General features: G+C 46.8%; 1 protein-coding gene across 1 annotated transcript in view; it reads left to right on the top strand.

Annotated features, from left to right (window-relative positions):
• The window catches only part of LOC126533497 (long-chain-fatty-acid--CoA ligase 4-like), a 48561-nt gene that overhangs the window by 18310 nt on the left and 4714 nt on the right, over positions 1 to 25537 (top strand). Inside the window, exon 3 of the mRNA XM_072289542.1 lies at positions 24633 to 25380. Within this exon, the coding sequence (XP_072145643.1) occupies positions 24633 to 25380 (748 nt within the window). The remainder of the gene's footprint in view (positions 1 to 24632; positions 25381 to 25537) is intronic.

Raw genomic sequence — 25537 nt, 5'->3', positions numbered from 1 at the left:
CTTTGTTTGGGCAGTAACTAGCGCATGTAATGCGGTCCTTTACAAAAGGTTGAGGGCCAGACACGACATTTTCTTACGTTTTTACTGGTTGCCAGGATGATCTCGTTTCGTTATCGCAACTTGCCCGGATAACGGCTCTGGCTTTTGGCTCAAGGTTAGTTGAGGCCGCCAACAGCGGGAGCTAAAAGCATTTCATGCTTAATACCCGGATCTCCCTCAACTGCTTCCTTCTGGATTTATATGGCCTTGTGACTTTGCTAACGGATAATCTTGAACGAACGCATTGCCGCATAATTGCGACAATTGGGAATGACTTATGCGAGCGCGCAAAACACGTATTGCCTCGCTGTGCTTAAAAAGGTACGATTGCTTGCAAATTTATAAAAATAAAGACGCAAGCTGAAGGGACAGAGATTAGGCAAATCTGTGTAGTAATCATCATTCGCATGAGAGCTGAACGATGACAATGCCAGAGTTCCCTGTAGTAGTTTTTATAGAAAACCACATATGACTTTGAGGAGACGCGCCCACCCCCTTCCCCCCCTCCCCCTGCCCAACTACCCATATGCTGACTAGACAAATGTATAATTGCGTTCTCCTCAGCGTTATCTTCAATGTTGTATTCCACCAAAGTGCAGCGGTAAAGATGCGAGCCACTATCGACCAAATTTTCTATAGCGTCGCAGCACGAGTATCAGCCGCGCCGCTACTCTTAACCTCAGGTGCTGCCTTCTAGTGAGGGCTGCGGACAACGGCACTAAGTGGCTGCACTGATTGTGCGTGTGCGTGTGTTGTGTTTTAGAGCTCCAATGCAACAGCTAGACGCTGGCGCCCGTTCCTGCGGCAAGCGTCAGCAGCGGCGTAACTGAGCGAACGAGCAGAACGAAAGGTGAAAGCGAAGGTGGAGCGCAATGGCGGATGAAAAACGCGAGGTGGAAAGCGGAGAGGACAGTGCAGCGGTACCATGCGGCGGAAAGCGGAGGAGGAGGGAAAGGTGAAAGCCTGAGAAGAAAAACGTAGTGCGGCGACGGTAGCTACGAGATGGCGCCCAAGTAGTGCGCGTCATCTGGGAGGTTTGTTGGCGGCGGCTTCTGTGAATCGCGCCCACGCGTCACCCACGCGCTGCCTCTCGCGATCGCCGGATAAGCGAGGCAGTCGCGCCGCATTTCACTCCATTTGCAACCTGCCCCATGGGACAGATTGTCCGCGCCAGCCAATATTTCGCGAAATGCAAACACGTATAGAACTGCGCTCAAATTCCGCATTAGGGAGTATTTTAATCGTCGGTGAATTTTCTTTTTTATACGTGTTGTTGCCACATCTGCTGAGCTATTTGTTTTGGACGTGTTCTTACCGCACCTGCTGACCGGGATGTACGAAGGTTACTTATCCGAGGGGCAATGTGCCGTTGTTGGCTGCGTCAACAACCGCGCCAAGGAGGAAGCTGCTCATGCAAATGCCCTATACGCCCTGTGTTTGTGTGGAGTACATTCGACTGCAGAAGTTTCCTACGGCACCTGCGAAACGACACTTATAGGACAGGGGCCTTAAATAGAAACGCCTTCGCGCCCAGGAAGATTACTCGGGTGCATATTCGTTTTGCTGTCGTAAGCTGCGCGATAGTGACCGTCTTGGCTTCCCGCGCTGAGGGCCTGCGATAACAGCGTAAAAGTGCCGTTTACAACCGTTCGACGTCCTTATTTTGGGTCTGCTCACATCATATTCCGGACGCAAAGCCCACGGAGCTCAACCCGTGCCCAAAGTTCCTTTTCGGATGCGAAGAAACGGTAAACATATTCTTTTTCATTGATGTCACTCACGGATACGCAAATTATTATGCGTTCGCTATTGACTGCGATGAAGAAAATAATCAAGCGCCTGTGCGTGGCTGCTCTCGCGATGTAAAATATAATGCTTCTGTTTCGCGTATTGGGGCATGCGTGTCGAACTCGTGATTAGCGCAGCGATTGTCCCGTTGCGGCAAATAAACACGACTGAACGTTCGACACTGAACGGTTCTCGTGTCGTGTGTTTTTTGGTGTAGATGAATGAACCGCATTCGTGTACACGTGACCGCGAAAAGAGAAAGCAGCGTACAACTAGAGCATGAACGGAAACAGGGCCGCGCACGCGTCAATGCCTCACTTCACTTTGTTTCTTTCTCTCCGCGGAATGTGTGGGCGCTTGAACTGCTATAATTGTGCGATGCGCGCACCCCACTGCAGGAGAAACGATGTCGTTCAGTCGTTCCCAAGAGATCTCTGGTGTCCCTTTTTATTGATGTCGTTACACGGATGCGAAAATTATTGTGTGTTGGCTCTCTATCGACTGCGATGAAGAAAATAATGAAGCGCCCGTAAGTGGCTGCTCTCGCGATGTAAAATGTAATGGTTCTGTTTCGCGCGCACTGCCCCTGGCCCACAAGTTGGTTATGTTGCTGAGTGGGTTCGTTGTCAGTGTGAAACGCTCCTCATACTTGCCCCGTGTAGGAGGTCTTCTACGGAAATACGCAGGAGCTAGAGCTTTCCATATGCAAACCGTGAATATATATATATTGTATTCACATCGATCGTGATAAGCTAAAAGCAGACCACGATCGCGATGACAAAGCATGCGACATTATATATATATATATATATATATATATATGTATAAACAAGGTATAACACACGAGGTATGTTCTAGTATATTTGATACAGTGCCTCAAGTCCCTCTAAACGTATAGATACGCAAATCTTGTAGAAAAAGGAAGCTTAGGCAACTTCCCGACGTTGCAACTACGGTAAAGCAGACGACGCTGTACCTTCGTTGAAGCAGAGGATGGCACAGGGTGCTCTCGATAAATTATCTTCGTGGTATACTTCTGTGACCTGAAATGCGATCTCTTCAAAAGAAGACACACTCATCGGCGTTCAGAGACGAGAAGACGGCTGCAAAGCTTTCGGAATCAGGCGTCGCAGGCGACTGACAACCTCAAGCGCGCTGTGGCCCACTACCACCCGCGCTACTCGCGCAGTCCTGTCACCATCCTTACCATCGCTATCAATGCAATTTCTGTAAAACCACACGCGTCAGCGAACTTGCCGCAATTTCCTTCTTTCCTTTCCTCCTCTCTCTCCTTGTCATCTTCGTTTTCCCCTTTCCCATTCCCCCGGTGTAGGGTAGCCAACCGGACGTTATTCTGGTTAACCTCCCTGCCTTCTACTTTTCTCTCTCCACCTCACCGTCACAACAAAAGCACGGCGGCTGCCTCCAGGCGCTGGAACTTTCGGCCTAAACAGAGCAGGTTTTATTACGCAATGCAGATTTTTTTCAATGGCAACTTTTTAGCGTAGCGAACATGGTGTCTTTGCAGATAAGTTCTTCGTCGAGGCAGACGCACCTTGCCGCTTATTATGCGTGTACATCGGAAGGCATAGTAAGGATTAAAAGATTGTTAATAAACATATCGTTATTGGAACATTGAGCGTTGAAATTCGGCGATAATTATCTCGTATAAGGCGAGATTCCCTATATATATATATATATATATATATATATATATATAATAGGGACGTGTTAAAGTTTGCGTACTTCCAAACTTGTCATTTAGACAACTGCCTCCAAAATTTTGATAAGATATAATTGTCACTTTCTTGTTAATTATTACCCTAACACTACCGTTATTCGCGGCAAAGTGTGACCGCCTCGCTAAAGAACTCTTCTGCAAGAACGCTCAACTATGCGCATAGCCTGTTTATTAACAAAAAATCTTTATGGAGTAGACGAGAACAAAAAAAAGAAAGGAAAGCAATACGCTCTGTATATACTTTCATCAAGCGCCCGTTGGGCGTTGCGCTTCCGTTCCAACGCGGTGAAATCAGGTTTGCCTTGTTTGTTTTTGGTGCGACCAAAGGTGAAAGTAGATACGCCGGCACGTGTTAACCGCAGAGACGCAATCGCAGCGACGGAGACAACCGCGCAGGAGACACCGTGCCCTTGACGCATTTGCCGCACTGTGAAGCAATGTCCGGAGACCGGGAGCGCGGCCTGGCCCCGCGGAACTTGGATCCGGGCGATAAAAACGTGTGTGGACGGGCGTTCGCGTGTCGGCACAGCGGCACGTCTTGCGGTGTCGTATTACCGTGCGTGCCTTTTTCTTCCCCTCCCCCTCTTCCCCCGCTGCCCGAGGCAACTCGACCGTGGGCGCGGTATATGCGAGCCAAACTCCTTGACTGTGTCCGTCAGCCGAGCTTTCTTTCAGCAGAGTACAGTTACTGTGCTTCAACGTACAATAATTTATCTCGCGACCGCATTTTTCTTTGGCCGTACGTGTAAAAACGTAAAATCGCCCTGGAGAGTAAAGGGCGTACTGTCACATGAGCGAATCTTTGGCATCAATTGTCTGTAACGCTTGACAACCTTTTCATAACGGTTTATTTTCATTCTGAGGGCCCACAATACGTATCAATTGTCTTGCGACCGCTATTTGGCCGCGTTAAAACGCAGAATTGCCCTAAAAAGTAAAAAAACGACCTGTCATACACGCGATGCTTTGGCATCAATCGTCTATACCGTTTCAGAATATAATCGTAGGACCATGTTTTATGGCCGGGTCATGAAAAGAAAAAAAAAAGGCCCTACAGAGTAAAGGACGTCCTACCGTATTATACGTGGACCTCTGTCATCAATCGTTTAAAGGGCTTGTAAAGAGCTTTTCGCTTCGTCTGTTTCGTTTTATTTATTTTCACTTTGAGGGCCCCAAGTCATTTCACAATGAGGGGCTCAATTATATATGAAGGAAAAATACTGCAATAAACTTGGTAACGAACAGAAAAAGCACTGCGAGTTGCTGGAAATCTTAAATAATAGCGACCATAGTGTTAACATGACAGTGTGGAAGCAACGTCGATTCCACAGTGCAAGCACAGCAGGCACATGAAGTAAAGGCAACAGTCACAAAAATATGCAGGGAACTTATTGGTTGATGACCAAGGAAGGAACGACTAAGATGTGCAGCGCGCCTGATCATCGTTGGATAGTTCTCGTGTTGCACTCTGCCTCATGGATCATTTAAATATTTTATTGACCCACCCTTGTGTTTATTTCCCCCCCCTCCCCCCTATCCAGAAGAAAAGGAAAAAAATACAAAAGAAAAGGAACAAAAAGCTACATCAACAGCTAAGATATTTAAACTCGGAGACATTCAGCAATTAAGGTATTCAGGCCACGTGCACAGACATAGGTGTAAATTTCCTCCAGATTTTGCGTCAGTCTTGTAACACTGGGTGTGCGTTGGAACTCATCTCTAATTTCGATCCCAATCTTTCCGTCCTCAAAGAATGATAGCCACACGGAATAAAACAAAATTCAGCAGTATGCTATATGCCACAAGATTATTGACGTAGACCATGATATCGTAATTGAGCTTTTAAACTTACGGCTCAAAACACGGCTTAAAAATGAAACAGAATAAAGCTTCGAATAAGGAACCTCCGCGAGAGGCGATCATGTTGTGCACGTTCCCTCATATATGCTTTCTTTCCCAACGGATGCACTTTTCACAAAACAAACGGTATGCCTCCGTGTATCCCGGTCAAAATGAATACTGTAGGTTGAAAATGATGGGAAATTATTAATTAACGTTACCTATGATGGCAGGGAGGCCGAGGTAAACACCTGTTGTTATGACGCGTCTCGCCGTTCAGACTGTCAATGCACTACCCCCAGCTGCCGCTGGTACACGGGAGGAAGCAGGAACAGCTTGCGAGAGAAAGGTAGCTCAGAATGGTGGAACTGTGACAGCGGACTGCTCCCGAACCAAACAGCAGAGCTTCCTCGGTCGTCATTGGCAGAAGAACTTAAATGGCTTGACTTTGACGGCGAATCTGTTAAGCGGAGTTTCGCAACGGTTTTTCGTGCGGTGTTGACGGCTGGCCTGCTGCGGCGCGCTCTGCGTATAGAATGTCACTCAAAGAACAGTCAGCAATGCAACCTGGGTCGGGGGCCCCAATTTGGTTTGAAACGCAAATACCGATGAAAATAAAATAAAAGGTAGCACGTTTATGCTTCACTGAAATAGAGAACAGCTTCGTTGCGCGAATCATTTTAGTATTTCGTCCTTTATTTTTGTTTTGGCTTCGCGTTTTACCGGATCCATGTTAGACGTCAGCAAGGAGTTTATAGGTCTGCGGCGGAAAAAGCTGTCGGGGTGGTCGATATGAACTGTCACTGAAAGCGTAGGTTTTTTCGAATGCTCTTGAATAACCTGCACACTCCGTCTGCGCGAAGTGCAATGCAAGTGCTGGATTCTCTTAATTCCGTACTTGCACTCAATTCAGTACTTGGAAATCTTGAGTATGCATCATGACGCACCCGCAGCATTCTTTTCGCACTGAAGTCAAAAAGGCTGGTAGGTTTTACTTTAACGGTATACTGCCACGTACTGCAGCGTACTGCTGACGACCAGTGGCTCCTTGGTCTTCACAGGTGACTTTAACGTGCATCACCGGCTATGGGGAAGCACCAAGATTAGCTCCAGACAACAGAACGACGGCGACCCAGTGTATCGGCGGGGCACTTGCTGGGACTTCACTGATTTCCACACGCTTTGCTGCTTGCACACACAGTGTTCCCGCTTTCCTCTTCTTGTTTCCCTTTCCCTTTCCCCAGTGTAGGGTAGCAAACCGGACGCTAGTCTGGTTGACCTCCCTGCCTTTCCTCGCTGTTATATATCTGTCCCTCTCAAAGCGCATGCTGTTTACGGGCACCGAATCGACCGCGTGACCAGGGGTGTGCTCTTCTGAACACTGCAAACGCTGCCGTAATGTCAAATTATCTAGTGGCGACATTTTGAGCCAACTAAGAGGCACCGTAGCAGCTCTCTTGAGCCGACCAGAGCTCAAATCGCGATTTTGAAAACACGGTCGAATTTGTCACTGGCCCTAATAGAACCACAGGACGTCGATGAGAACGTGCAGACGGCCATGAACCACGCGTGCACAAACATTGACTTTGGTGGCATGGAAGCAAGTGACTCAAGGGAAGTGGCTCTAGTAATAACGACAATCGTTGAAACAAAAGAACGGACAATCGGAAAGAAATGACAGCGTATGGCGCTCTTGGTTTTAAAGTTGCGGCCCGCGCCTTATTGGTAAATAACATGGAGGTCTACAATTACTAAGGAGTGATTTGGGAGAGTTGATCTTAGTTTATGGGCGTGAATGCTACACTAAGTATCGGAGTTGCGGAAAGGTTGCGGGAGGTGCGTGTGGTTAGCGAAAAGAGGTAAAAATAGAAGAGCTGTCTACCGAATGAATATTGTTCGTCAAGAAACGTACATATCTCGAAAAGCGTATACGTAAAACGTCAAAGAACGTGTATATCCCTATATTCACGGTGCTTTGTGCTGCCTTCACGCCACAAACTGGGTCTCCTCTTAGAAAACAGCAGAAGCGCTTCTGGTCACTAACCAACACAAAGGTTAACTGACCTTTGGAATCCCGTGTGGATTCCGAAACGTCAACAAACCTTTCACTTGGTTAGCGACCTTGACTTGGTCTTTAACTTTGTCTTTGCGTTCTTTTTTCTTATATGTTACCCGACCAGAAGAGTTTTTGTCGAACTCCTGACTACGTCTACTGTTCGTGAGGGTGAGATAGAAATAGATTACAGCATTAGTGGAAGCTGGAGATATAAGTACAGCTCCAGAACCGTCACGCGATACGCCAGATAAAGAACTGGTGAAGGACGACGCGACCCTTGCTTACAACCATATAGAACAGCGAACTCCCTCATGAGTCGACTCAGTCAGATTGAAGCTGACCTGTAAGTCTGTGTGAACCCACGGCTGAGGAGAATTTTGGTGAGTCTGAGTCCCAGCGAGCCCGGCTTAGTGGAATCTCATAAGTTTGAGTCTGAGTAATTCCGGCTAAATAGGATGTTGATGAATGTCATTCCGAGTGACAGGCCCCCCAAGAAAAGTTGACAGTAACTTTAGCATACGCTAAAGAGGATGCAGGGGAAAACCTGAGCGCTCACGAGACATTGAATTACCTGACATTCTCATTCAAATGCGTTGTTACTTTGTTACTCGTTTTCTAAAAAAAAGGTCGTGGGTTCGAGTGTCTTAATTTACTCTATCTTAATTGACTGTGCCTTAATTAACTTCGCCTTAATTAACACAAAATCTTGTGGATTCGACTCCCACCAATGGTCGTGAGTTCGAACATCAATGGCGGCACCATCAATTTTGGGGCTGCTTTCGTCCCACCAAAGGTTGTTGGTTCGAGTGGCTTACTTTGCCTTAATTTACCGAGATCGCCTTAATCAACAACAAAGGTCGTGGGTTCAACATCCATCAATGGTCCCGGGTTCGACTACAACCGAAGGTCGTGGGGTCGGGTCCGACCAACGGTCACGGCTGGCACCACCAACTTTGGTGCCCTTGAATTCTGGTGCCATAACGCCGAACGGTCATTTTTTTTTCGATAAAACCGGAGAGCGGATTTTTCGACCCACGAGTAATTAACGGCTATCGCCTTAAAAAAAGAAAAAAGGACATTGTATTTTGTGAGCCAGTCTGAGCGCGGTAAACTTACTTCTGCGACCTATGCTTAAAATAGACGAGAACGCGCACGCACGTGTTCCGGGCTGAAGAAAATGAATTGCGGCTGGCGCGAGGGGCGAACCAATTAGCTACGCCTGCAGGCAGCTGGCCATTTAGTGGTGCCACAGCTGCAAAATGCTCGCCGCGAAGGCGCCCGTGCTCGCGCGGACCTCGACGAGCGGTGACGGGCCGCCAGATTTCAAATGCAGCGCGCGCTTCGAAACTGCCTCGAGCAATAAACTACCCGCGGTGTACACGGCGGCCATCGCACGACGCAGCGCCGTCACGTGGTTGAGACTACTACGCGCGCAGCTGGGCCTCGCAGCGAGCGAGATCATTGCGTCCCTCCTCGACGCAGCGAAGAGGCGCAGGCGACGCAGAGGCGGAAACCGGGCCGAGCGGCATACTATACTCCACGAGACATCGCGCGCTGCGGTGAGTGGTCTCGTCTTGCGTGCCGCCTGCTGAGCGCGCAAGAGATAGCGCGCGCTGCCCGTCTTTCCCATGTTCGCAGTATCACCCTCTGCGTAGCGCCCCACTCCAAGCTTCCGGTCTCCTGACAGCAAAGGTATACCTAAATATACGCCTCCAAAACTAACGCCTGTTTCTTGCTACTGACCCCCATTTCATTTTTCTTTGTCGTTTCTATACATTCACGTTTTTTCAATCGCTTGCCCATTTTACTTGTCCGCTTCAATTCGCACGTGTGCATTTCGACTACTCAGTATTTGTAGTTGGCCCTTGTCATTTCTGTGTTTTATTGTGCTGGTGTGTCGACACTTTCATAGATTTGTGATTGATTCTTGCTTCGTATATTCTGTTGCTTTCTTCGATCTCTTGTTTTCCTTGTCTGAGCACTTAAGTGTTCATCGTACCGAATGCCTCGTAGCGGCCGCTATATATACGATGCTAATTGATTCTAGCGCGCTGACACAGAATGCTCGTCATTCTCCGCATGTTTGTGCCCTATTCGTTCGTATAGACAGCCAAATGCAGCAAAGCCGGTGGTGAAACTTGCCAAAAGAAAGTCACATCGCTTTTCGCTGCTGCTAATATAAGACGGCGTGTCTCCCGTGTACGTAAATAGTGTACAATTGGCAAGAATTGCTCGAGGAAAGGGTGCTTCAGTTTCAAAGATGGGTAATTGATGGGTAAGCTTCCTCTATATCGCTTCTTTCTCTCCATGGCTAAAGATTTACCCGTTGCATTCCGAATACCGTAGGCTGTGGGGAACCTTTAGCGATTTCACAACCACGTCATACCACGTTTTCACTAGCCAGCCAATATTCGTTCAGTTTTGCGTACTTTCTTGCCTTGGCACCGATGTCGTTTCTCTTTCTTGACTACTTGGCCGAACCATCTTTCTTAGCTCTCTTGAATCGCGCCTGCCCGGTCCTCGAACTTGGACCACTCCGCCAACGTGGTCGCTTGTAACAACATTTTTTCATCACTACGCGAAATCATCTCTATATACTCACTTGACCTCTTGGCTACTGTGCAGTGTTCGCCTTCTTTATCGGAACTTGCTTTAAAGGCAATGAGGGTTTCCCGTAACTGTAGTTGTATTAGCGCTCCCGAATGTCCTGTTAACGGCGGTGTTTTGAAAAATGTTCCGTGCTCTAAATAACTTGCCATTAAATTTACCTCAAACCTTTCATGGCAGACTCATGTCAATTGCATAACCAACAGTACCGATCGCACGCTTGGCTGTCTACGGAGAAACTTTTCCAGGGCAGCTTCCCTTCTAAGGCTCCTTCTATGTAAATATCTTGTTCGTTCGAGGCTCGAGTACGCCATTTCGGTGTGGGATACCGGCATTGAACCTCTTATTCATACCTTGAATTCTGTCCAAAGTCTCAGCTCACGGTTCATTCTTTCAGGCTATGCACGCACATCTAGTGTATCGTCTATAAAAAACAGCATTAGGCCTTCCACCCCCTTGTTCACGCAGGAAGCTGTCTCGTTTACTTCCTCTCATAAAATCTATCACAATCTGCAAATAAATCACGATCTTTTTTTCGAAGCCACCCTACATATCGTAGAAATTTGATCAACAGAAAATACATTTTCCTTTCTCTCGTACAAATTTCTTTTATGATTATTTTATTTGAAGTCCCTCGAATGAATGGAACCACCTGCCCATCTCTATTGCCCACCTGACCGGTGCGATTGCATTTAAAGCAGCAGTTAAATATTATGTGTCCTCTCAGCAGCAACACTATGTTGTTCTTGTTCACGGTGCATATTTTCCCGCACTCCCTTCTATAACGCCTCCGTGCCTTGATGGCATTCAAATAAATAAATAAATAAATAAATAAATAAATAAATAAATAAATAAAGCCAGTGTACCTGATAGTGCCCCTCTCAAACACCTTCCAAATCTCAAGTGCTGCCACTATAATTGATTAATCGATCGATTGGTCTATTGATTGGACTGATTGATTGATTGATCTCTATGTCCCATGTTTACGCAGCGGGTTATTAAGGAAGTCTAGCGGCAAGCACCAGACGAATTTGAGCCACCAGTTATGTAATGCTCACGTCAATCAGAGTAAAAGAAGCGCTTAATCCTTCGACGCCCTTTGGAATGCGGTTTCAGGGGCCAGAAGTCGAATTCGCGGCCTTGTTCTGAACAGCAGAAACGCCACGCCACTGAGCTATGGCGGTGGGTCTCGGTCTTGCGTCAAGCCCAGCAGAGTGAAAAATTCCGCTTGTTGCGAGTTCATTTGACCAAATGGCTTGATAACCTTTTCACTCGATTATCGCGTATCTTGATTAAGCAGGGGGAAGGGGGGGGGGGGGCAGGGAAGTTTTAAAACATCCAACGCGTCCCGCACGTTCCCAGCAAACCGACCGACACACCCTGCACCCGTGCTGTTAGTCATTTCTTATAACTGCTTCGTCATACTTCCAAGCCGCTTAACCACCGACCGTGTAGAGAGAGTGATATCCAGCATGCTGTTTGTTGTTCAATATGGCACGGAAACATGCGCTCCAACGTGCCTTTCTTTAAAGGGTTCAATTCTCTCTCTCTCTCTTTCTCTCTCTCTCTCGCTCCCACGTGGGTACGGTGCAATCAGAAAGTCGCGGTAAACAGCTGTCAAAGTTGAAAACATCCGAGTGGCTGTGCTATAGATATAAAAGTAAAACGGCGTTTCACGTGTTTGTTCTTTTCAATTCAAAAAATCAGATTCTACGTCATAAAACAGGTAACGCATCATTTATGTACACTTATTATATGGTGGAATTGGTGGTACTATATCTTGGTAGAAGAAAGCGGATAGGGTTGAGTTTCAACGTAACATTGCGACGTTGTTTGCACTGATATAGTTTTGTTGCCACGTATTCTTTTCTTCTTGTCCTTTTGGACATGATCTGTTCCGCTCTGCTAGGATCCCTGGCCGTTAGAGTTGGCAGTATTCGAAGTAAATAAAATACAGCTCGTTGTGTTCAATCAAGTCCAGCGGGAACCTATGGCGTGGACTCCAGGTGCACAACAGCCGGGCGAAGGCAGATAGGACAAGTCGCGCCGCAGGCTAGAAGACGAATCCGATAAACAGGTTGCAGCTAGTACCACGCGAGCTGTAATACCAACAGGGAAAAAAATGCGTCTGGCAGTTGTTTAATGCACGAAGTGCCAAACGAGCGCATCTACTGAATAATGGATGTACTGAATCCACTGCGTGACGGTTGTTTACACGGCAGGGATTCCCTAGCGCGCCGAATTCCACATCTGAAGGCAACACCACGCAAGCCGTGCGAAACGTGGATGGGGTTTAACCAACCGGCCCGATGACGAGGACCCATCAGGGTGACGTGCCAGTAATATCGTTGCGGTTCGGCATGAGGAAAAGAGCGCCTGCAAAACAGAGATGACGAAGAAGTGGCCAGCGGTTTGCTCGAGCTACGTGAGCAGTGTTTGATATTCCAACTTAAAGCGATTGCCCCGCAAAATGTTTATAGCTTGAATCTATTTCTCTGCTCACTATCACCTTCCCTGAAATTGTTTCCGCAAATCCTTCGTTAATGTGGTCTTTATTCTTTCCTTCTTTAATATCTTTTTCATATCCTTGTTTCAGTCAGCCCGCCTGCTCACTCGCATAATATTCTTTCTCTTTTCAGTCTTTACTTTTGTGCCTACTTTTTTTTGTTTCCTCTCTTTGAAGAAGGATTTCCTTTATCTTACCTCCTGCCGCCAGATTCTTAGCCTATCTCCTTTAGTAGGAAACCCCATAAATGTGGAAGGAACGTCATCGTCATCATCATCTGTTAGCTCATGACTTTGTGTGTCCAATATTGTGCTTTTACATGCAAATAGTCGGTACACACGTTTGCGCCTCACGCTTGCTCTTGGTGAAACTGTAATTAAGATTAATTGCAGTCAGTGAAACAACACTGATAATATAGCTAATTAAAGCAACAATTCATAGCTGGAGTTCACTCGAGAACGTCCACACATAGATACTTTCTTTTATTACCGACATTGGTACTAGCTAGATGCGTTCTCGAGCGGGGTAGGCTCACGCCTGTTTTCTCAAAGGATCCTCGATTACAAGCTCTTCGTTCACGGCATGGTGATGTTGAAGATGGTGATTTATTGGCATCCCTTTCGAAAGGGGGCGGTGAAAAATAGCAGCCTTGTCTGCTTCAGCTAATCAAGGAATGGGTAGATATTTATCAGTCGAGCCTGTCTCGTTAACATCTTCTTTCGCCCTTAGACCCTCTAGATCCTACCTTGTGTATTGCTTGTGCCTGTAACGAATCCGGTCCTAGCTATTTCTTGATTCCCTGCTTTATTTTTTCCCTTCGAGTTGGGCATAGTGCCGTTGCTCGGCTGAAGATGACTCTATAGACTTCTCGGGAATTTGCATGGGTTGTCATCGAAGCGTAGTAACCCCACCTGCGGAGAGATGGCAGTGCCATCCACTGTCTCAAGTCAAAGTAGAGTGTAGAGTCGTAGAATACGGCACTGAGTCAATGTTCCTTCCTCTTTTTTTCTAGTGACGTGTTTTTCTATCAGGTTTCAACGCTTTACATGATAGAGTGCTGCCCAAATTGGTGTGCATCTATATGTTTTGGTATGCGTTGTCAAGTGCACGCGTCATCTTCATTTTCTGTCTGTAAGCGTCTCTTATTGCACTACTGGACGTGAATGATTATACACACATGCTGCTTTTATGCAGTAAGTCATCTAAAAATTATTATTAACGTACACTAAAGTTTGTTAATACTCCGTAATACGCTGCAGGTTTGTCTTTTAAACGCCGCTCACCGGCGGTGTACAGGTTTGCCAGATTTGGCGTTTCCTTGGGTGAAATCTTGCGCAATATATCTTGTATGAATATTGGACACTAGTGCTTCATATCAAGTGCGTATTATTTTTATCAAGTTAGGTTACGTTAAATTTTGAGGTGTGAACATCCAGTGTGCCTGCCGTCTGTCCCGGCTTACATACAGCTAGGGTTGCTTTTGTTGTCTTACTTATCTGGCGATGCAGAAATGTGCGCAAGGAAATGGGTTCCATCAACAGCAGAATGCAAAGTGGTTTGGGAATTTAATTTGCGCATCTTTCCCGTGACACAGATTTAGCACTTGTCCTGACAAACTGTCCTTCCGATGGCCGCATAGCTGCGTCACGTGACTTTCGCTGTCATATTCGTCCCTGTACACACGTCACATGTGCGACCTTATGTCGACGTGTCCATGGCTCGTCCCCACGTCGTACGTATGTACTCGCTGTCAAAGCGAAAACGAACCTCGTAGGCAACGTTTTTTAAGCACAGCCCATACATTCCAGGCTGGTGTGAAATGCCCAGAATGCCTGCGCTGTTGCTTCAGAAGGACGCGGTAAGAGCCAACTACTGACATCTCATGCCTGCATCCTTTCGGAGATTTGTATGAGGTTGCACGGCCCCGCTGCGCAGCGTAAAAGAATTCACACCCTTAAAAGTGAATAAGGGCGTGAATCAAATTCTATCTCACACCCCTACACCCAAAACGGGTGTAAGGTGTGAGTTATAGATGTATTCACATCCGTGTTTATCTTTAAGAGTGTAAATCATTCTTCAGTGCAGGGCATAAGGGAAGTAGTGCAAGGCATCGTGTCGTTATTTCTATAGGTCATGACTTTGGCATTGATAGAGAATTATAAGTTCTGGGTCCTTTTACTTTCTCACTCACCCACCGCGCTGGCTTAGCGACTAAGCCGCTGCGCTGCTATTAAGCACGAGGTCACGGGTAAAAATCTGGGTCGTGGCGGCCGCATTTTGATTAGGGCGAAATACAAAAAAATAAAAATAAACAAATAAAGGAAGGAAAAAGAAAATGCCTGCGTGCCGGGTAAATTGGGTGCACTTTAAAGATCGCAAGGTGGTCCGAACTTCCAGAGTTCCCCACCACGGCGTGCCTTATAATCATAGCACGGTGTCGACCCGTAAAACCCGCAAATTTAATGTTATATGCTTTCCAATTCCAGCGAATGCCTCTATATTATGACAGTGGGATGACCCCGTCAATCGGCAAGGGCACCACGACAGACACTGCGCTACTTTGCGCTTCCGGCTTCCACTTCGGAAAGGCCGGGAAACACCAATCCAACGATTATACGGCTCGGTGCTGCGTACAATTTAGATCGGACGGGAAGAAAACCCCGATTGCACCGCGTCTGTCTCACTACATACACGGTTATCCCCATATAGTACTAAGCACGAGCCCTCAATATGCGGCTGAGCCATGGACGAAGAGCGTCTCGACACCAGCTACTTTTCTCGGGGGAAATTTGATGCGCATAGAGACAGGCTGGCCGTGCCCAACGCGTCATAAAATCTATCTCGAGCATTCAATGGGAGACTGGCTTAGTATCTAGTCTTTAAAACATCTGCGGCGTGAATGCGAATGTGCTAAATGTATCTGCGAGAAAACGCTTTGCGTGGAATCATTACACGTATGCCTTGAGTGCCTGTACTGTATACCGTATGGCGCCCTGGGCAACTTGCGTTTAGTTCGTTGTACTATAAAATCGCCACCTGCCCTCTCCCTTTCCCTTTTTCTCCCATCTCTTGTCATCCCGGTGAGAAATAGCCGGTTATATATACAAGCTGTTCCGCCCTACCTCTCCTCGTTTTTATATAAAAACTGCGTAGTCTTCCTGCGCTTTGAGCGTTGGGTTCGGCAATTGTGTATATCAACAAAAGATTCTGGGTGTCAAGTCGGGAGTAATACATATTCGGAAATAATTTTATGTGAAATTATTTTCACAGAAATAGTTTCGGAAATAATTTGTGTTTTTTAGCAGAAACTATAGCAACGGGAAAAAATAGTAAAAGAAGTATTGTGGCTGAAACGTTAACGGCGTCCATAGACGTCGACGTTTCAGCCGCAATACTTTTTTCACTATATTTCCCGTTGCTATAGTTTCCGCTAAAAAATAATGTTCAGCTATGAAATCCAGTACTTTCAGAGAAAATTATTTCCGAAGATGCTGAAAGTCACTTTCAGACGATGTTCAGGCCTAAAGTAGGCATTGAGGCCTTCCAGATAAAACTAGCCTTCCATCCGGAACACCTGCTGCAAGCTTTCTGGAAGAGTTTGCCTTGCAAGTTAAAAGCGTTGCAAGTTAAAAAAAAAAAAGAAATTACGCAGACTCAGCGCAGGTGTTGGAACCTGTGTGACGCGAAGCTTTCGTGAATCGCTTGATCAACTGCTGTGTAACTAAATGCGATGCTTACAGTCGTGTTCACATTTATCATATGCAACGCGTGTTCTTTTACCCGTGTTTGTTTATGTATGGCACAGGTCGTCGCGGCTTTAATGTCATGCAGTTGTTTATGCTTATGCACTACGCCGGTGATAAGCTATGCCGGAAAGCAAGTAACATTTTATGCGAACGCACACTGTAAGGACGTTGACGCGGTGACGTCAGAGACCGAAGGAAACGTTCGATGTTTCTCGAGGAAATAAAAGCGAGAAGTGTACGCAGATAGAAGTACGACGCGAAGGACAGCGGTAAGGTTGACTAAGTCTGGGTCATTCCACGCGAAACGTACCGGACTTGGAAAGTGACCATCGGCGATTCTCTTGGAGAAGCATTGGGCTGTTTGGTGATTTCGTGAAAAACGTTTTACGAAAATAAAATTTTTTTGGTGACGTAGGTGCAGTTTGCAGTTTTCCCAAAGCAGAGAAGTTGGTTGGAGGTAACCGTTCTTCATTCGAGCGTGAAAGTAGACATGATGACAAATATTTTAGAATATTCGACTGGCATGGGTCTTTCGCGTGACGTAATAACTGAACACATTTATGAATTTTTCGCGCTTGTTTAAGTCAGCAAATAAAAGGAAAAGAATTGCATTTTCAGAAATGTTTTTTCCATAAACGTCGTTGACGTTTCAGCCACAGTACCGTTTTTTTCTATTTTGTCCCGTTGCTATAGTTTCAGCTAAATAAGCAATGTTCGACTATGAAATCAAGTACTTTCACAGAAAATTATTTCCGAAGATGCCAAAAGTCACTTTCTGACGATGTTCAGGCCTAAAGTAGGCATTGAGGCCCTCCAGATGAAAGTACGCGAAATACCTCATTGCACGCACCAACCTTTCAGATTGTTATCAAGATTTTATGTTGATATCTTGATTGAGATTTTAGATGTCACATTTTAGATCTTTTGGATTGATATCTAGTAACTTTTGTATGAGACGAGAACAATTTTTGAAATCAACATCCAATCTCACCGGTAGGCACTCCGAAACTGTTTGAATTGCAGAACAACAATGCACCACCTTTTACTTTTCTGGCATGCACATGCACTGTGGCTATTTGTGAATCGAACGCGTGCAATGTCACTCGACATCCGCATAAGTACATCGTAAACCGCGTATATTCTGCAGTGCACTTCTAATTTTGGGTCTTGGAGGAGTCGAGACAGCAAACACGGCATATCAGATGTGAGCTTTTCGCTGTGGCTGACATGGGCGACCTTAACCTCATTCGGTTCTACGCGGAGTCAGAATAATCCCACAGTCATTCTTTCTCCGCTGCTTCACACCAGAACGAGCAATGCGCTGGACCAGGCGCACGGACACTCATAGCAGACTGTAAGCCAGCAAACTGAAAATTTCTTAATTTTCTCCAACGCCATGCTGCACAGTTGGCGCAGAGTGTCGATGATTCAAGTTGTGGCATAACTAGTAACCTGCTGATACGTACTACTTATAAAACAATGAATCACCGCCATGCACAACCTCTCGTGTCTGATAAATATCCGCTCCTGACGACAGCCTCGAAGCAGTGATGGTTTACTTTCATCGCACAAATGTATTATCGGAAAACGTAGTTGCGGGGGCATCAACAATCAAACAGCGTAGACGAAAATTTTACTGTCACTTATCGCGCACGAAAAAGCATGTCCCCATATTTTATGCACAAAGGTTACAAAAGCATAGCAAGAATTCAAATGTGGCGTGCACGCGGGTTGCAGTAAAGACGAAGTAGTTAAAATATAATTATGAGGTTTTACGTGCGAAAACCACCGTCTGATTATGAGGCCGGCCATAGTGAGGGACTCTGAAAATTCGGACCACCTGGGGTTCTTCAACGTGCGCCTAAATCTATATACACGGATGTTCTCGCACTTCGCCCCCACCGAATAGACACATCCTATCGGTAAGGTTGGTTGTGAACTTAACATTTTTGCCCGCCTCGATTAAAATTTACTCGAATTGAAGCATTTAGATAACAGGCTTAAAGGTTGCTGCAACTAATGAGCTATCTGACGTATCTTTATCCGGAGGGTCTTAATGCACAACTGAAGTCGGAACATAGTCAAAATGTGTCTTTTTGGCAAATTCCGGAGCAACTTTCTGGAAGTATGCTTACTTTTATTCTCTAACATTATTTCTAGCAGAAAAAATAGCTACTTAAATAAACGGCAAAAAACTAGTTTAGCTGAAGCGTTAACAATCTTTCTGAAAAAAAAAAACAATTCTAAAAGCGCACCAAATTTTTGCTTTTTATTGAGCCAATTAAACGCGGGAAATTGATAAACGTCTTCACCTACGACGTTACGTGAAACAATCACGCCAATAGAATATTTTGAAATAAGATTTGTACCTACTTCCGCACTTGAGTTTGAATAGTTAGCTCCAACGATCGCTTACCTCTTCGGGAAAACTTCAAAGAGCATATACGTTTTTATACATATACGATTTTTTTTGTGTGTGTCAAATATTTTGACAAAACGTCAATAACAAAATACCCAACTAGCCCAACTTTTTCCAAGAGAATCCGCGATGGTAACTTTTTGATGTCTGGCACGTTTCGCGTGAAATTCACCCATTTCCTTCTTGGGTCGAAGGCCTAATGGAAAATGGCGTGCGCGAGCACAGGCTATCACAAGCACGTGCTTTCGTGTTCACTTCCTACGCGGCGTCCCACATGCGCCAGTCGTCTCAATGAGCTGCACGAGAGAAGAGCACGAGAAGAAAAGTGCGAGCGCGTGATTTCGGTCTGATAGTTAGACTTTCAGTATTAGTCTGTTTTGCTGGGAGACCGAGCTTCGCTGTCGACATCGGACGCGAAGTTCTTTTGAAGACATCCTCTTCCTCAGCGAGTTACCCCCATTTTCCGGTAAAGCGGTTTTTAGTCGTTTTCGTGTGTCGATCCCGAAGGCAGTGCCGTCGAAAACATGGGAGGGGCGACGCGATAGAGTGCTGTGTGCATTGCTTCCACCCCATTCTCACCCCTGACTCGCCCAGGCAGACATTGTCTCTGACCGACTTCGACTCGGGGTCCAATCGCTTTCCAACCGTTTATTTTCCCTGTGTCTGTAAGCTACTCGGCAAAACAGTAGCAGACGCTACACTAAGCAGCAAATCAGTCAGTAAAGTACCCGAGAGCTTGAAAAGAAAGCTTTTCAAATACGCTGAATGCACTCAAAACGCAACCCTGCCAGCCGCTTGTCAGCAGTATCCGGCTACAAAGCAGTTTGGGCAGCGCGTGCAGAGTCGCCGGACCTTCGTCACGAGCTCTCCGAGAACTGAAAATAAATTGAAAGAAGAAACAAGTTCAAGTGTGGGTGAGCAAATAGCTGTTTTTGACGACACTTGAGGATTCCCCTCAAGTGGGCTAAATGGGTTTCTTCATCCCTTATCCTGCTTCGATATGTACGTTACTCTGAAGCGGCGAAAGGTGAACGTTCCGAGCTCAAGAGGTACACGTGACTTTTTCTAAAAAAAAATGGACAGTTTTTTCCGAAGGTGAAGTATTTGAAAGTGACAGGAAAGGTTTTTGCGTTGCGCCGAAGGGCGCGATGAGGAGCACAGGCAACGTCGTTGTAGGCATCCCATACTTGACGGTGCACGGGTTGCGACATACGGAAGGTGTTAGCCGGCGCATAAGGAAAGGATTAGATGGATTTACCTTTACGTTTACGTTTACTGTCCGTTCGATCCGGTCGGACTAGCGTGTGCGCACCACGCTGCATTCTAACGCACAGCTGCGCATCAGGAACGAGAATGTATGCGAGCACAGCACCCACGCCAGCAGCGAAAGCTGCGCAACGCCTGTCCTGGCTCGGTCAAAGCCGCTCGATTGCATAACACGTTCGTTTGGCTCTTTAGATACGATCATCCCTTGGTATTAACCACATGTATGAAAAGGGAGAAGGGGGTGAGTTGCAAGGAATTGGGGGTTTCTTTAGGCAACGTGAGGGTACGTCAACTCTCGCGCGTACGCAGAGAAACACGGCCTCGAACAAGGTTTCTCGAATGTCTGGATCTGGTGGAAGGTAGAGCCACGAGCGCAGCTCCGTGGGCCCGGGTGTCGCAGGCAACGTACTCAGGGCTTATGTGTCGGTTGTGTTGTAGTCCGGGACAGGTCCGGAATAGGCAATCAGTATCAGAGTGCAAGGCGTTTTGTGCCCAGTGAGAGCGCCTGACGTCGCTCTTCGAGATGAGGCCCACTCTGTGACGCGAGGTCGATCTGCTGAGAGCCCCATGCGTGTCAACGGACCGATTGAGACGGACGGCGCTGCTTACTATACAAATTTTGTGGGAATCGTTCCTGCAGGGCCGATTGAGCGCGACTCTATGGGGCGTCTACTTGGCTTTGTTGTTTTTGCAGCCAAACGCAATGTACGTCTCTGGGGACCTATCTATGCAAGGGTCCATGCAGGCGCGTCGACCTTTTGACGGAACGACACCGCAAACCGTGACGGCGCAAAAACTCCTTAGCGTCTGTATAATTGCTCTCGCAATTAAACTGGCGCTAAGGGTATACGAATAGCACTGCTTTCTTACATGACATAAAGAAGTATTTATCGCCATTCCCTTATCTAGGTCGAAGGAACGCCCGGGGCGACGCATTTTTAGGCAGGCAACCATCACACATGTGTGATTTGTAGTTTTATTGCAGCCATTTTATTTCCGTCTGTTTATGCCAGTATACTTGTATGAACCGACAACCACGCTATGTTTTCACTTGTAAATTCTGTAGCTGCTTACAAGCTACGCCGCTCACCGCCGGTACGTTATGTTGGGCTGAAAATATCACAAAATTGCTAATTGAATCCGGTCTTCTCACCAGCACCCCGCTACAACGATAAGCCCCACAATTTACTGTTGAGAAGACATTTTACACCATTCGAAGGTTCAAAAGCGTAGAGCGTATCGCTTTTTCCTAAATACAACGTAAAACAGAGTTAGTTTCCTCAGACACCAGCCGCCCGCCACATCCTTTTATAATAGGTCTGCATCTTGCACACAAAACTCAATGCCATGCGCTTATGCACGCAAGGTAACGTTTAACATCAATGCTCACCATGCTCTAGTATTGCAGTAACCGCTGAAGAAATTATAAACATTCGCCGTGAACATCACTGCCAAGTATGGTCAATCGAGGCAAACAACACGGATAGTTTCGACAGGCGCACGACAGCGTAACAGCTTGTTTATTATGCCGTGCGCGCGCTAGACGATATCGCCTCTCTCGGTGCACCTCCAATCACAGCAGGCATGAGAAGCAAAGTGTGTACAGGATGCAAAAAATAAAGCCTGCTACGAATTGCGGTTTGGGGAGGCGATGTCGTCTGGAGTGTGCGCGGCAGCATAACGAACAGCATGCGACGTCGCGATGCGAATTGAAACACTGTATAAAAAGCAGTCATGATACCAAACACCGTAACATCGATTGCACTGTGTTGCTTCAAACGCTGCTCCTCTGCGCGGGATTTCATTAAGCACGCGAGCGGCACTAATTAAAGCTGGATTACTGATCGCTTTTACGCCCCGCTATCTTGTTAATCGTATGGCTAGATAAAACTCATTTTATATAATGAAGTTTCATTTCCATTCCAAAATCCTTGAAGTATACTATCGGAACATGCCCCCATCCAATGGCCTGTGCTTTCCCGACGACGTGGCTACAGCTTATGGCCATGTATGTGTTACGGTGAACTAAGGCCATGGCGCGCCAGTGATGGAGCTGCCGCTTCCACGGTAACCGTTTACCAGCATGAGCAAAGTAGTAAATGCGAAAGAAACGACTTGACGACCAATGTCCTCGTCTTTTTGTGGCTTTGTCCTTGCCCTTTTGCTCGCGCAGTTCATCGCGCACTATGAACTAAAGCTACTTGAAAAACACCTCGAATGCACCTTAGGTCGACACATTTTCGTGCAGTTTGAACGCACACGTGTCCTGTGCTTTCGTTTGGCCGTGGGTCTATAGTTCACTGGGAACCTGGCGATGTTTTGTTTCCACTCGCTGTCACACAAAACTAACTACTCATCCGCCGCTTACAGTAGAGAAGAGAACATATAATCTTAAAAGCATTGAAATCAAGCAGGAAATGTACGGAAAACGCACACTACTCTGCAAAAGAACCGAAAAAAAAAGACTTTCAGAAGTCAAACCATTCAATATTTGTGTGCACGCGAGTGCTACGCTATCGGCATCGCTTTTGGGTACATTTATCGGCTTGGGGCTCCATGTAGACCACGCACGACAACCAGAAAGGCCCTACAGCTCTTCTCTTTCACTATCAGAGAAATGCTGACAGCTATGCAAACAAGCCTAGGAAAAAAAAAAAAAAACATTATCTCAGTGGCACTTTCTTAGACATAACTGGAAGCAAAACAATCTTTTCACCTCGCTACTGCACGACCAGAGCGGTGCCATTGGCTTCCAAAATGCTGCAGGCGTGCGCTGACGCTTTGCTATCTCTTCTCCGAGTTTTATCTTAAAGTCACCTTCATCAAATTTCATGACGAATTTTATGCGCAAAGACAAGGCATTTGTATTGGCTCCTGTGTTGCTCCTATGCTTTGTAAGTTGTTTTTATCTACTATTGACGGTGCCTTCCGCCAGCATTTTAATGGGGGAAGGGGGGGGGGAAGGTTGGGAGGTCTTTAGGCATGTTGACAATTTTTGAATAGTTTTCAAGGAACAATCCATTGCATCATATCAGCCTAGTGTTGACATAGTTTTAGCGGCCTTTTGCCGTCTAGGGAAAGGATTGAGTTTTGCCCACGAGGTACCTTCCTGCAATTCTTTACAAATTTTAGATCGTAACGTCACCTTGCAGACGAGTCACACCTGCTGGATTTATTCGCCAGGGACAACAAAGGAATTACTGCCATATGAGTCGGCACATTCCAAGACACTTAAGAGAGCCATTATGAAACATTGCCTTGAATCCGCTCTTGTACGGTCATGACCTCACGCAATGCAGGCAAGCTTTAAAAATCAATTGGTTCGACTCTCTTCCGCTGGGTTTCCACGCGCGCTCAGTACTGCCGTTGCCGAGTCGCTATTTCAGAAATTTAAGAGCGACGAACACAGGAGAAGGGCTGAGCAAGCGCAGAGAACGGCGAGGCCGGAGGTCTTACCTTATGTGCACCGTGTAACCCACAACTTAAAGAAGGTTGCAGACAGACATGGGGTGCCAGTCGCATTCTCTGCACCATGCAAGCTCACCCGGCTGTGTCCTCGCATTCATCCCAATGGGAGCAAGAAATATGGCTGTTTTAAAGTACACGCCAAGCCGTACACAAATTGTGCTACTGGAGTCGTGTATGAGTTTGCGCTATCCTGCGGTAAGGCACATGTCGGCCAGACTGGGCGATGGGTAAATGAGTGTGCGCGGGAACATGAACTGTCGCTGAAAGGTAAAGACGCAGCACATTTGACTAAGCACTGCAATTCACATTCGTGTGAGACACGACTGGACAAGATACGGATTATTGAAAGAAGCAGGGACACTACGGCACGTGAATCGTTAGAGGCGTTTCATATTGAAGAGCGAGGTTCGTCTTGTACCAGCGACACATCAGTTTTTCTTTTGCATACAGAAAGAAGGGTCTTTTATAGCCAGCTGTGATTAGGGTGTTGCGCCATTGAATTTAAGGTCTACTCACCAATACTCAGATATTTATGGTCTACTCAGCAATATGAACCGACTAGTCTATCAACATGTACTTCTGGCTACTGCACCGTTTTAGGGCTATTGCCAATATATTCGACGCCATAATTCCGCCCTAACTAAATGTCTCTCTCTCTCTCTCACACACACACACACACGCACGCACACGCGCACCCACGCACACGCGCACCCACACACACGCACACCCACACCCACACCCACACCCACACACAGAGAGAGAGAGAGAGAGAGAGAGAGAGAGAGAGAGTGAGACGCAAGGAGATATTCTGATTTCAACGTTGCTATTGACTGGTCGTTTAAAAGTTAAAGCGTGTCGCGGGCACATTAACGACAATACTAATTTGTTGTTTTGTTTTCCACAGGATCGACACCTTTGACGCGGACCCGAGTGAACAACAGTGAAAATATTGCATCAAGCCAACTGGGACACGAAGACGGCGGAACAGCGTATTCGTGGGTTCACTGAGTAGCGTAGCGCCCCCTATCTGAGCTGCCACCAGGGAATGTCGGGAAACACAACCGATAGTACCAAATCTATCCGGTGCCTCACATGAAGCTCACGTTGAAAGCCCTACTTACATGAGTCGCTCTTATGTGCCTCATTTCTCAACAATAACAGGCTCCGCTGCCACTACACGGAGACACCATGCCTCCGTTTGCGATAGAGTCATTGCTCGGCCTCATCAAAGCGCTGATGGCCACTTATGACGTCGTGACGCTACCAGTCTACGTCATATTCCAGAAGCCGTGGGTCTGCTGGATGCAAAAGCGCGCTTGCTTCGCCAAACCACTGATAGAAGGCGACCCGACTTCGCCATACAAGCGTGTAAAAAGTTCGGAGTTAGAAATGCTCGAAGGTGTCGAAACTGTAGACGAATTTACCCGCAAAGCCATTCATGCGTATTCTCGCCGGCCAGCCATTGGGACTCGGCCTGTATTAAGCTGCACCGAAAAGGAGCAATCCTGCGGCAAGGTGTTCAAGCAGCTCACTTTAGGTGACTACGAGTGGCTCACGTACGAAGAGGTGGACCGCAAGATAGACCTGACGGCTCGCGGCCTACTGGCGACAGGCGTGAGGCCTCGCCAGTGCATGGCCATCTTGGCCGAGACGCGCGCCGAGTGGTTTATAACGGCGCAGGCTTGTTTCCGCACCAACGTGCCGCTTGTTACTTTGTACGCCACGCTTAGCAACGAGGGGATTGTGAGCGCCATCAACGAGACCGAAGTGACGCACCTGGTCACCTCCGAGGATCTTCTGCCCCGCGTGCTAAACATCGTGGACAGGATGCCGTCGCTTACTCACATCGTCTACATGGAGAGCGCTCAGTCCAAGTCGTCATTGCCGGCAGCTCAAGGCCTACAGGTAGGCGCCGTCCTAACGATAAATCGTTGCATGTTGTACTGCCCTACGCACATCAAACTATTCGGAAAGGACACACCAGACAAGGACGACAAAGACCAGTTGCATTGTGTATCGGCTTTGTTTTGTGTGTATTCTCATGGTTATTAACTGTACTAAG

Source organism: Dermacentor andersoni, chromosome 7 (genome assembly GCF_023375885.2).
Source record: "Dermacentor andersoni chromosome 7, qqDerAnde1_hic_scaffold, whole genome shotgun sequence".
In the NCBI taxonomy this organism is placed as follows: Eukaryota; Metazoa; Arthropoda; class Arachnida; order Ixodida; family Ixodidae; genus Dermacentor; species Dermacentor andersoni.
The sequence above is the reverse complement of the archived record's forward strand: the minus strand, read 5'-3'. Positions and strand labels throughout refer to the sequence as shown.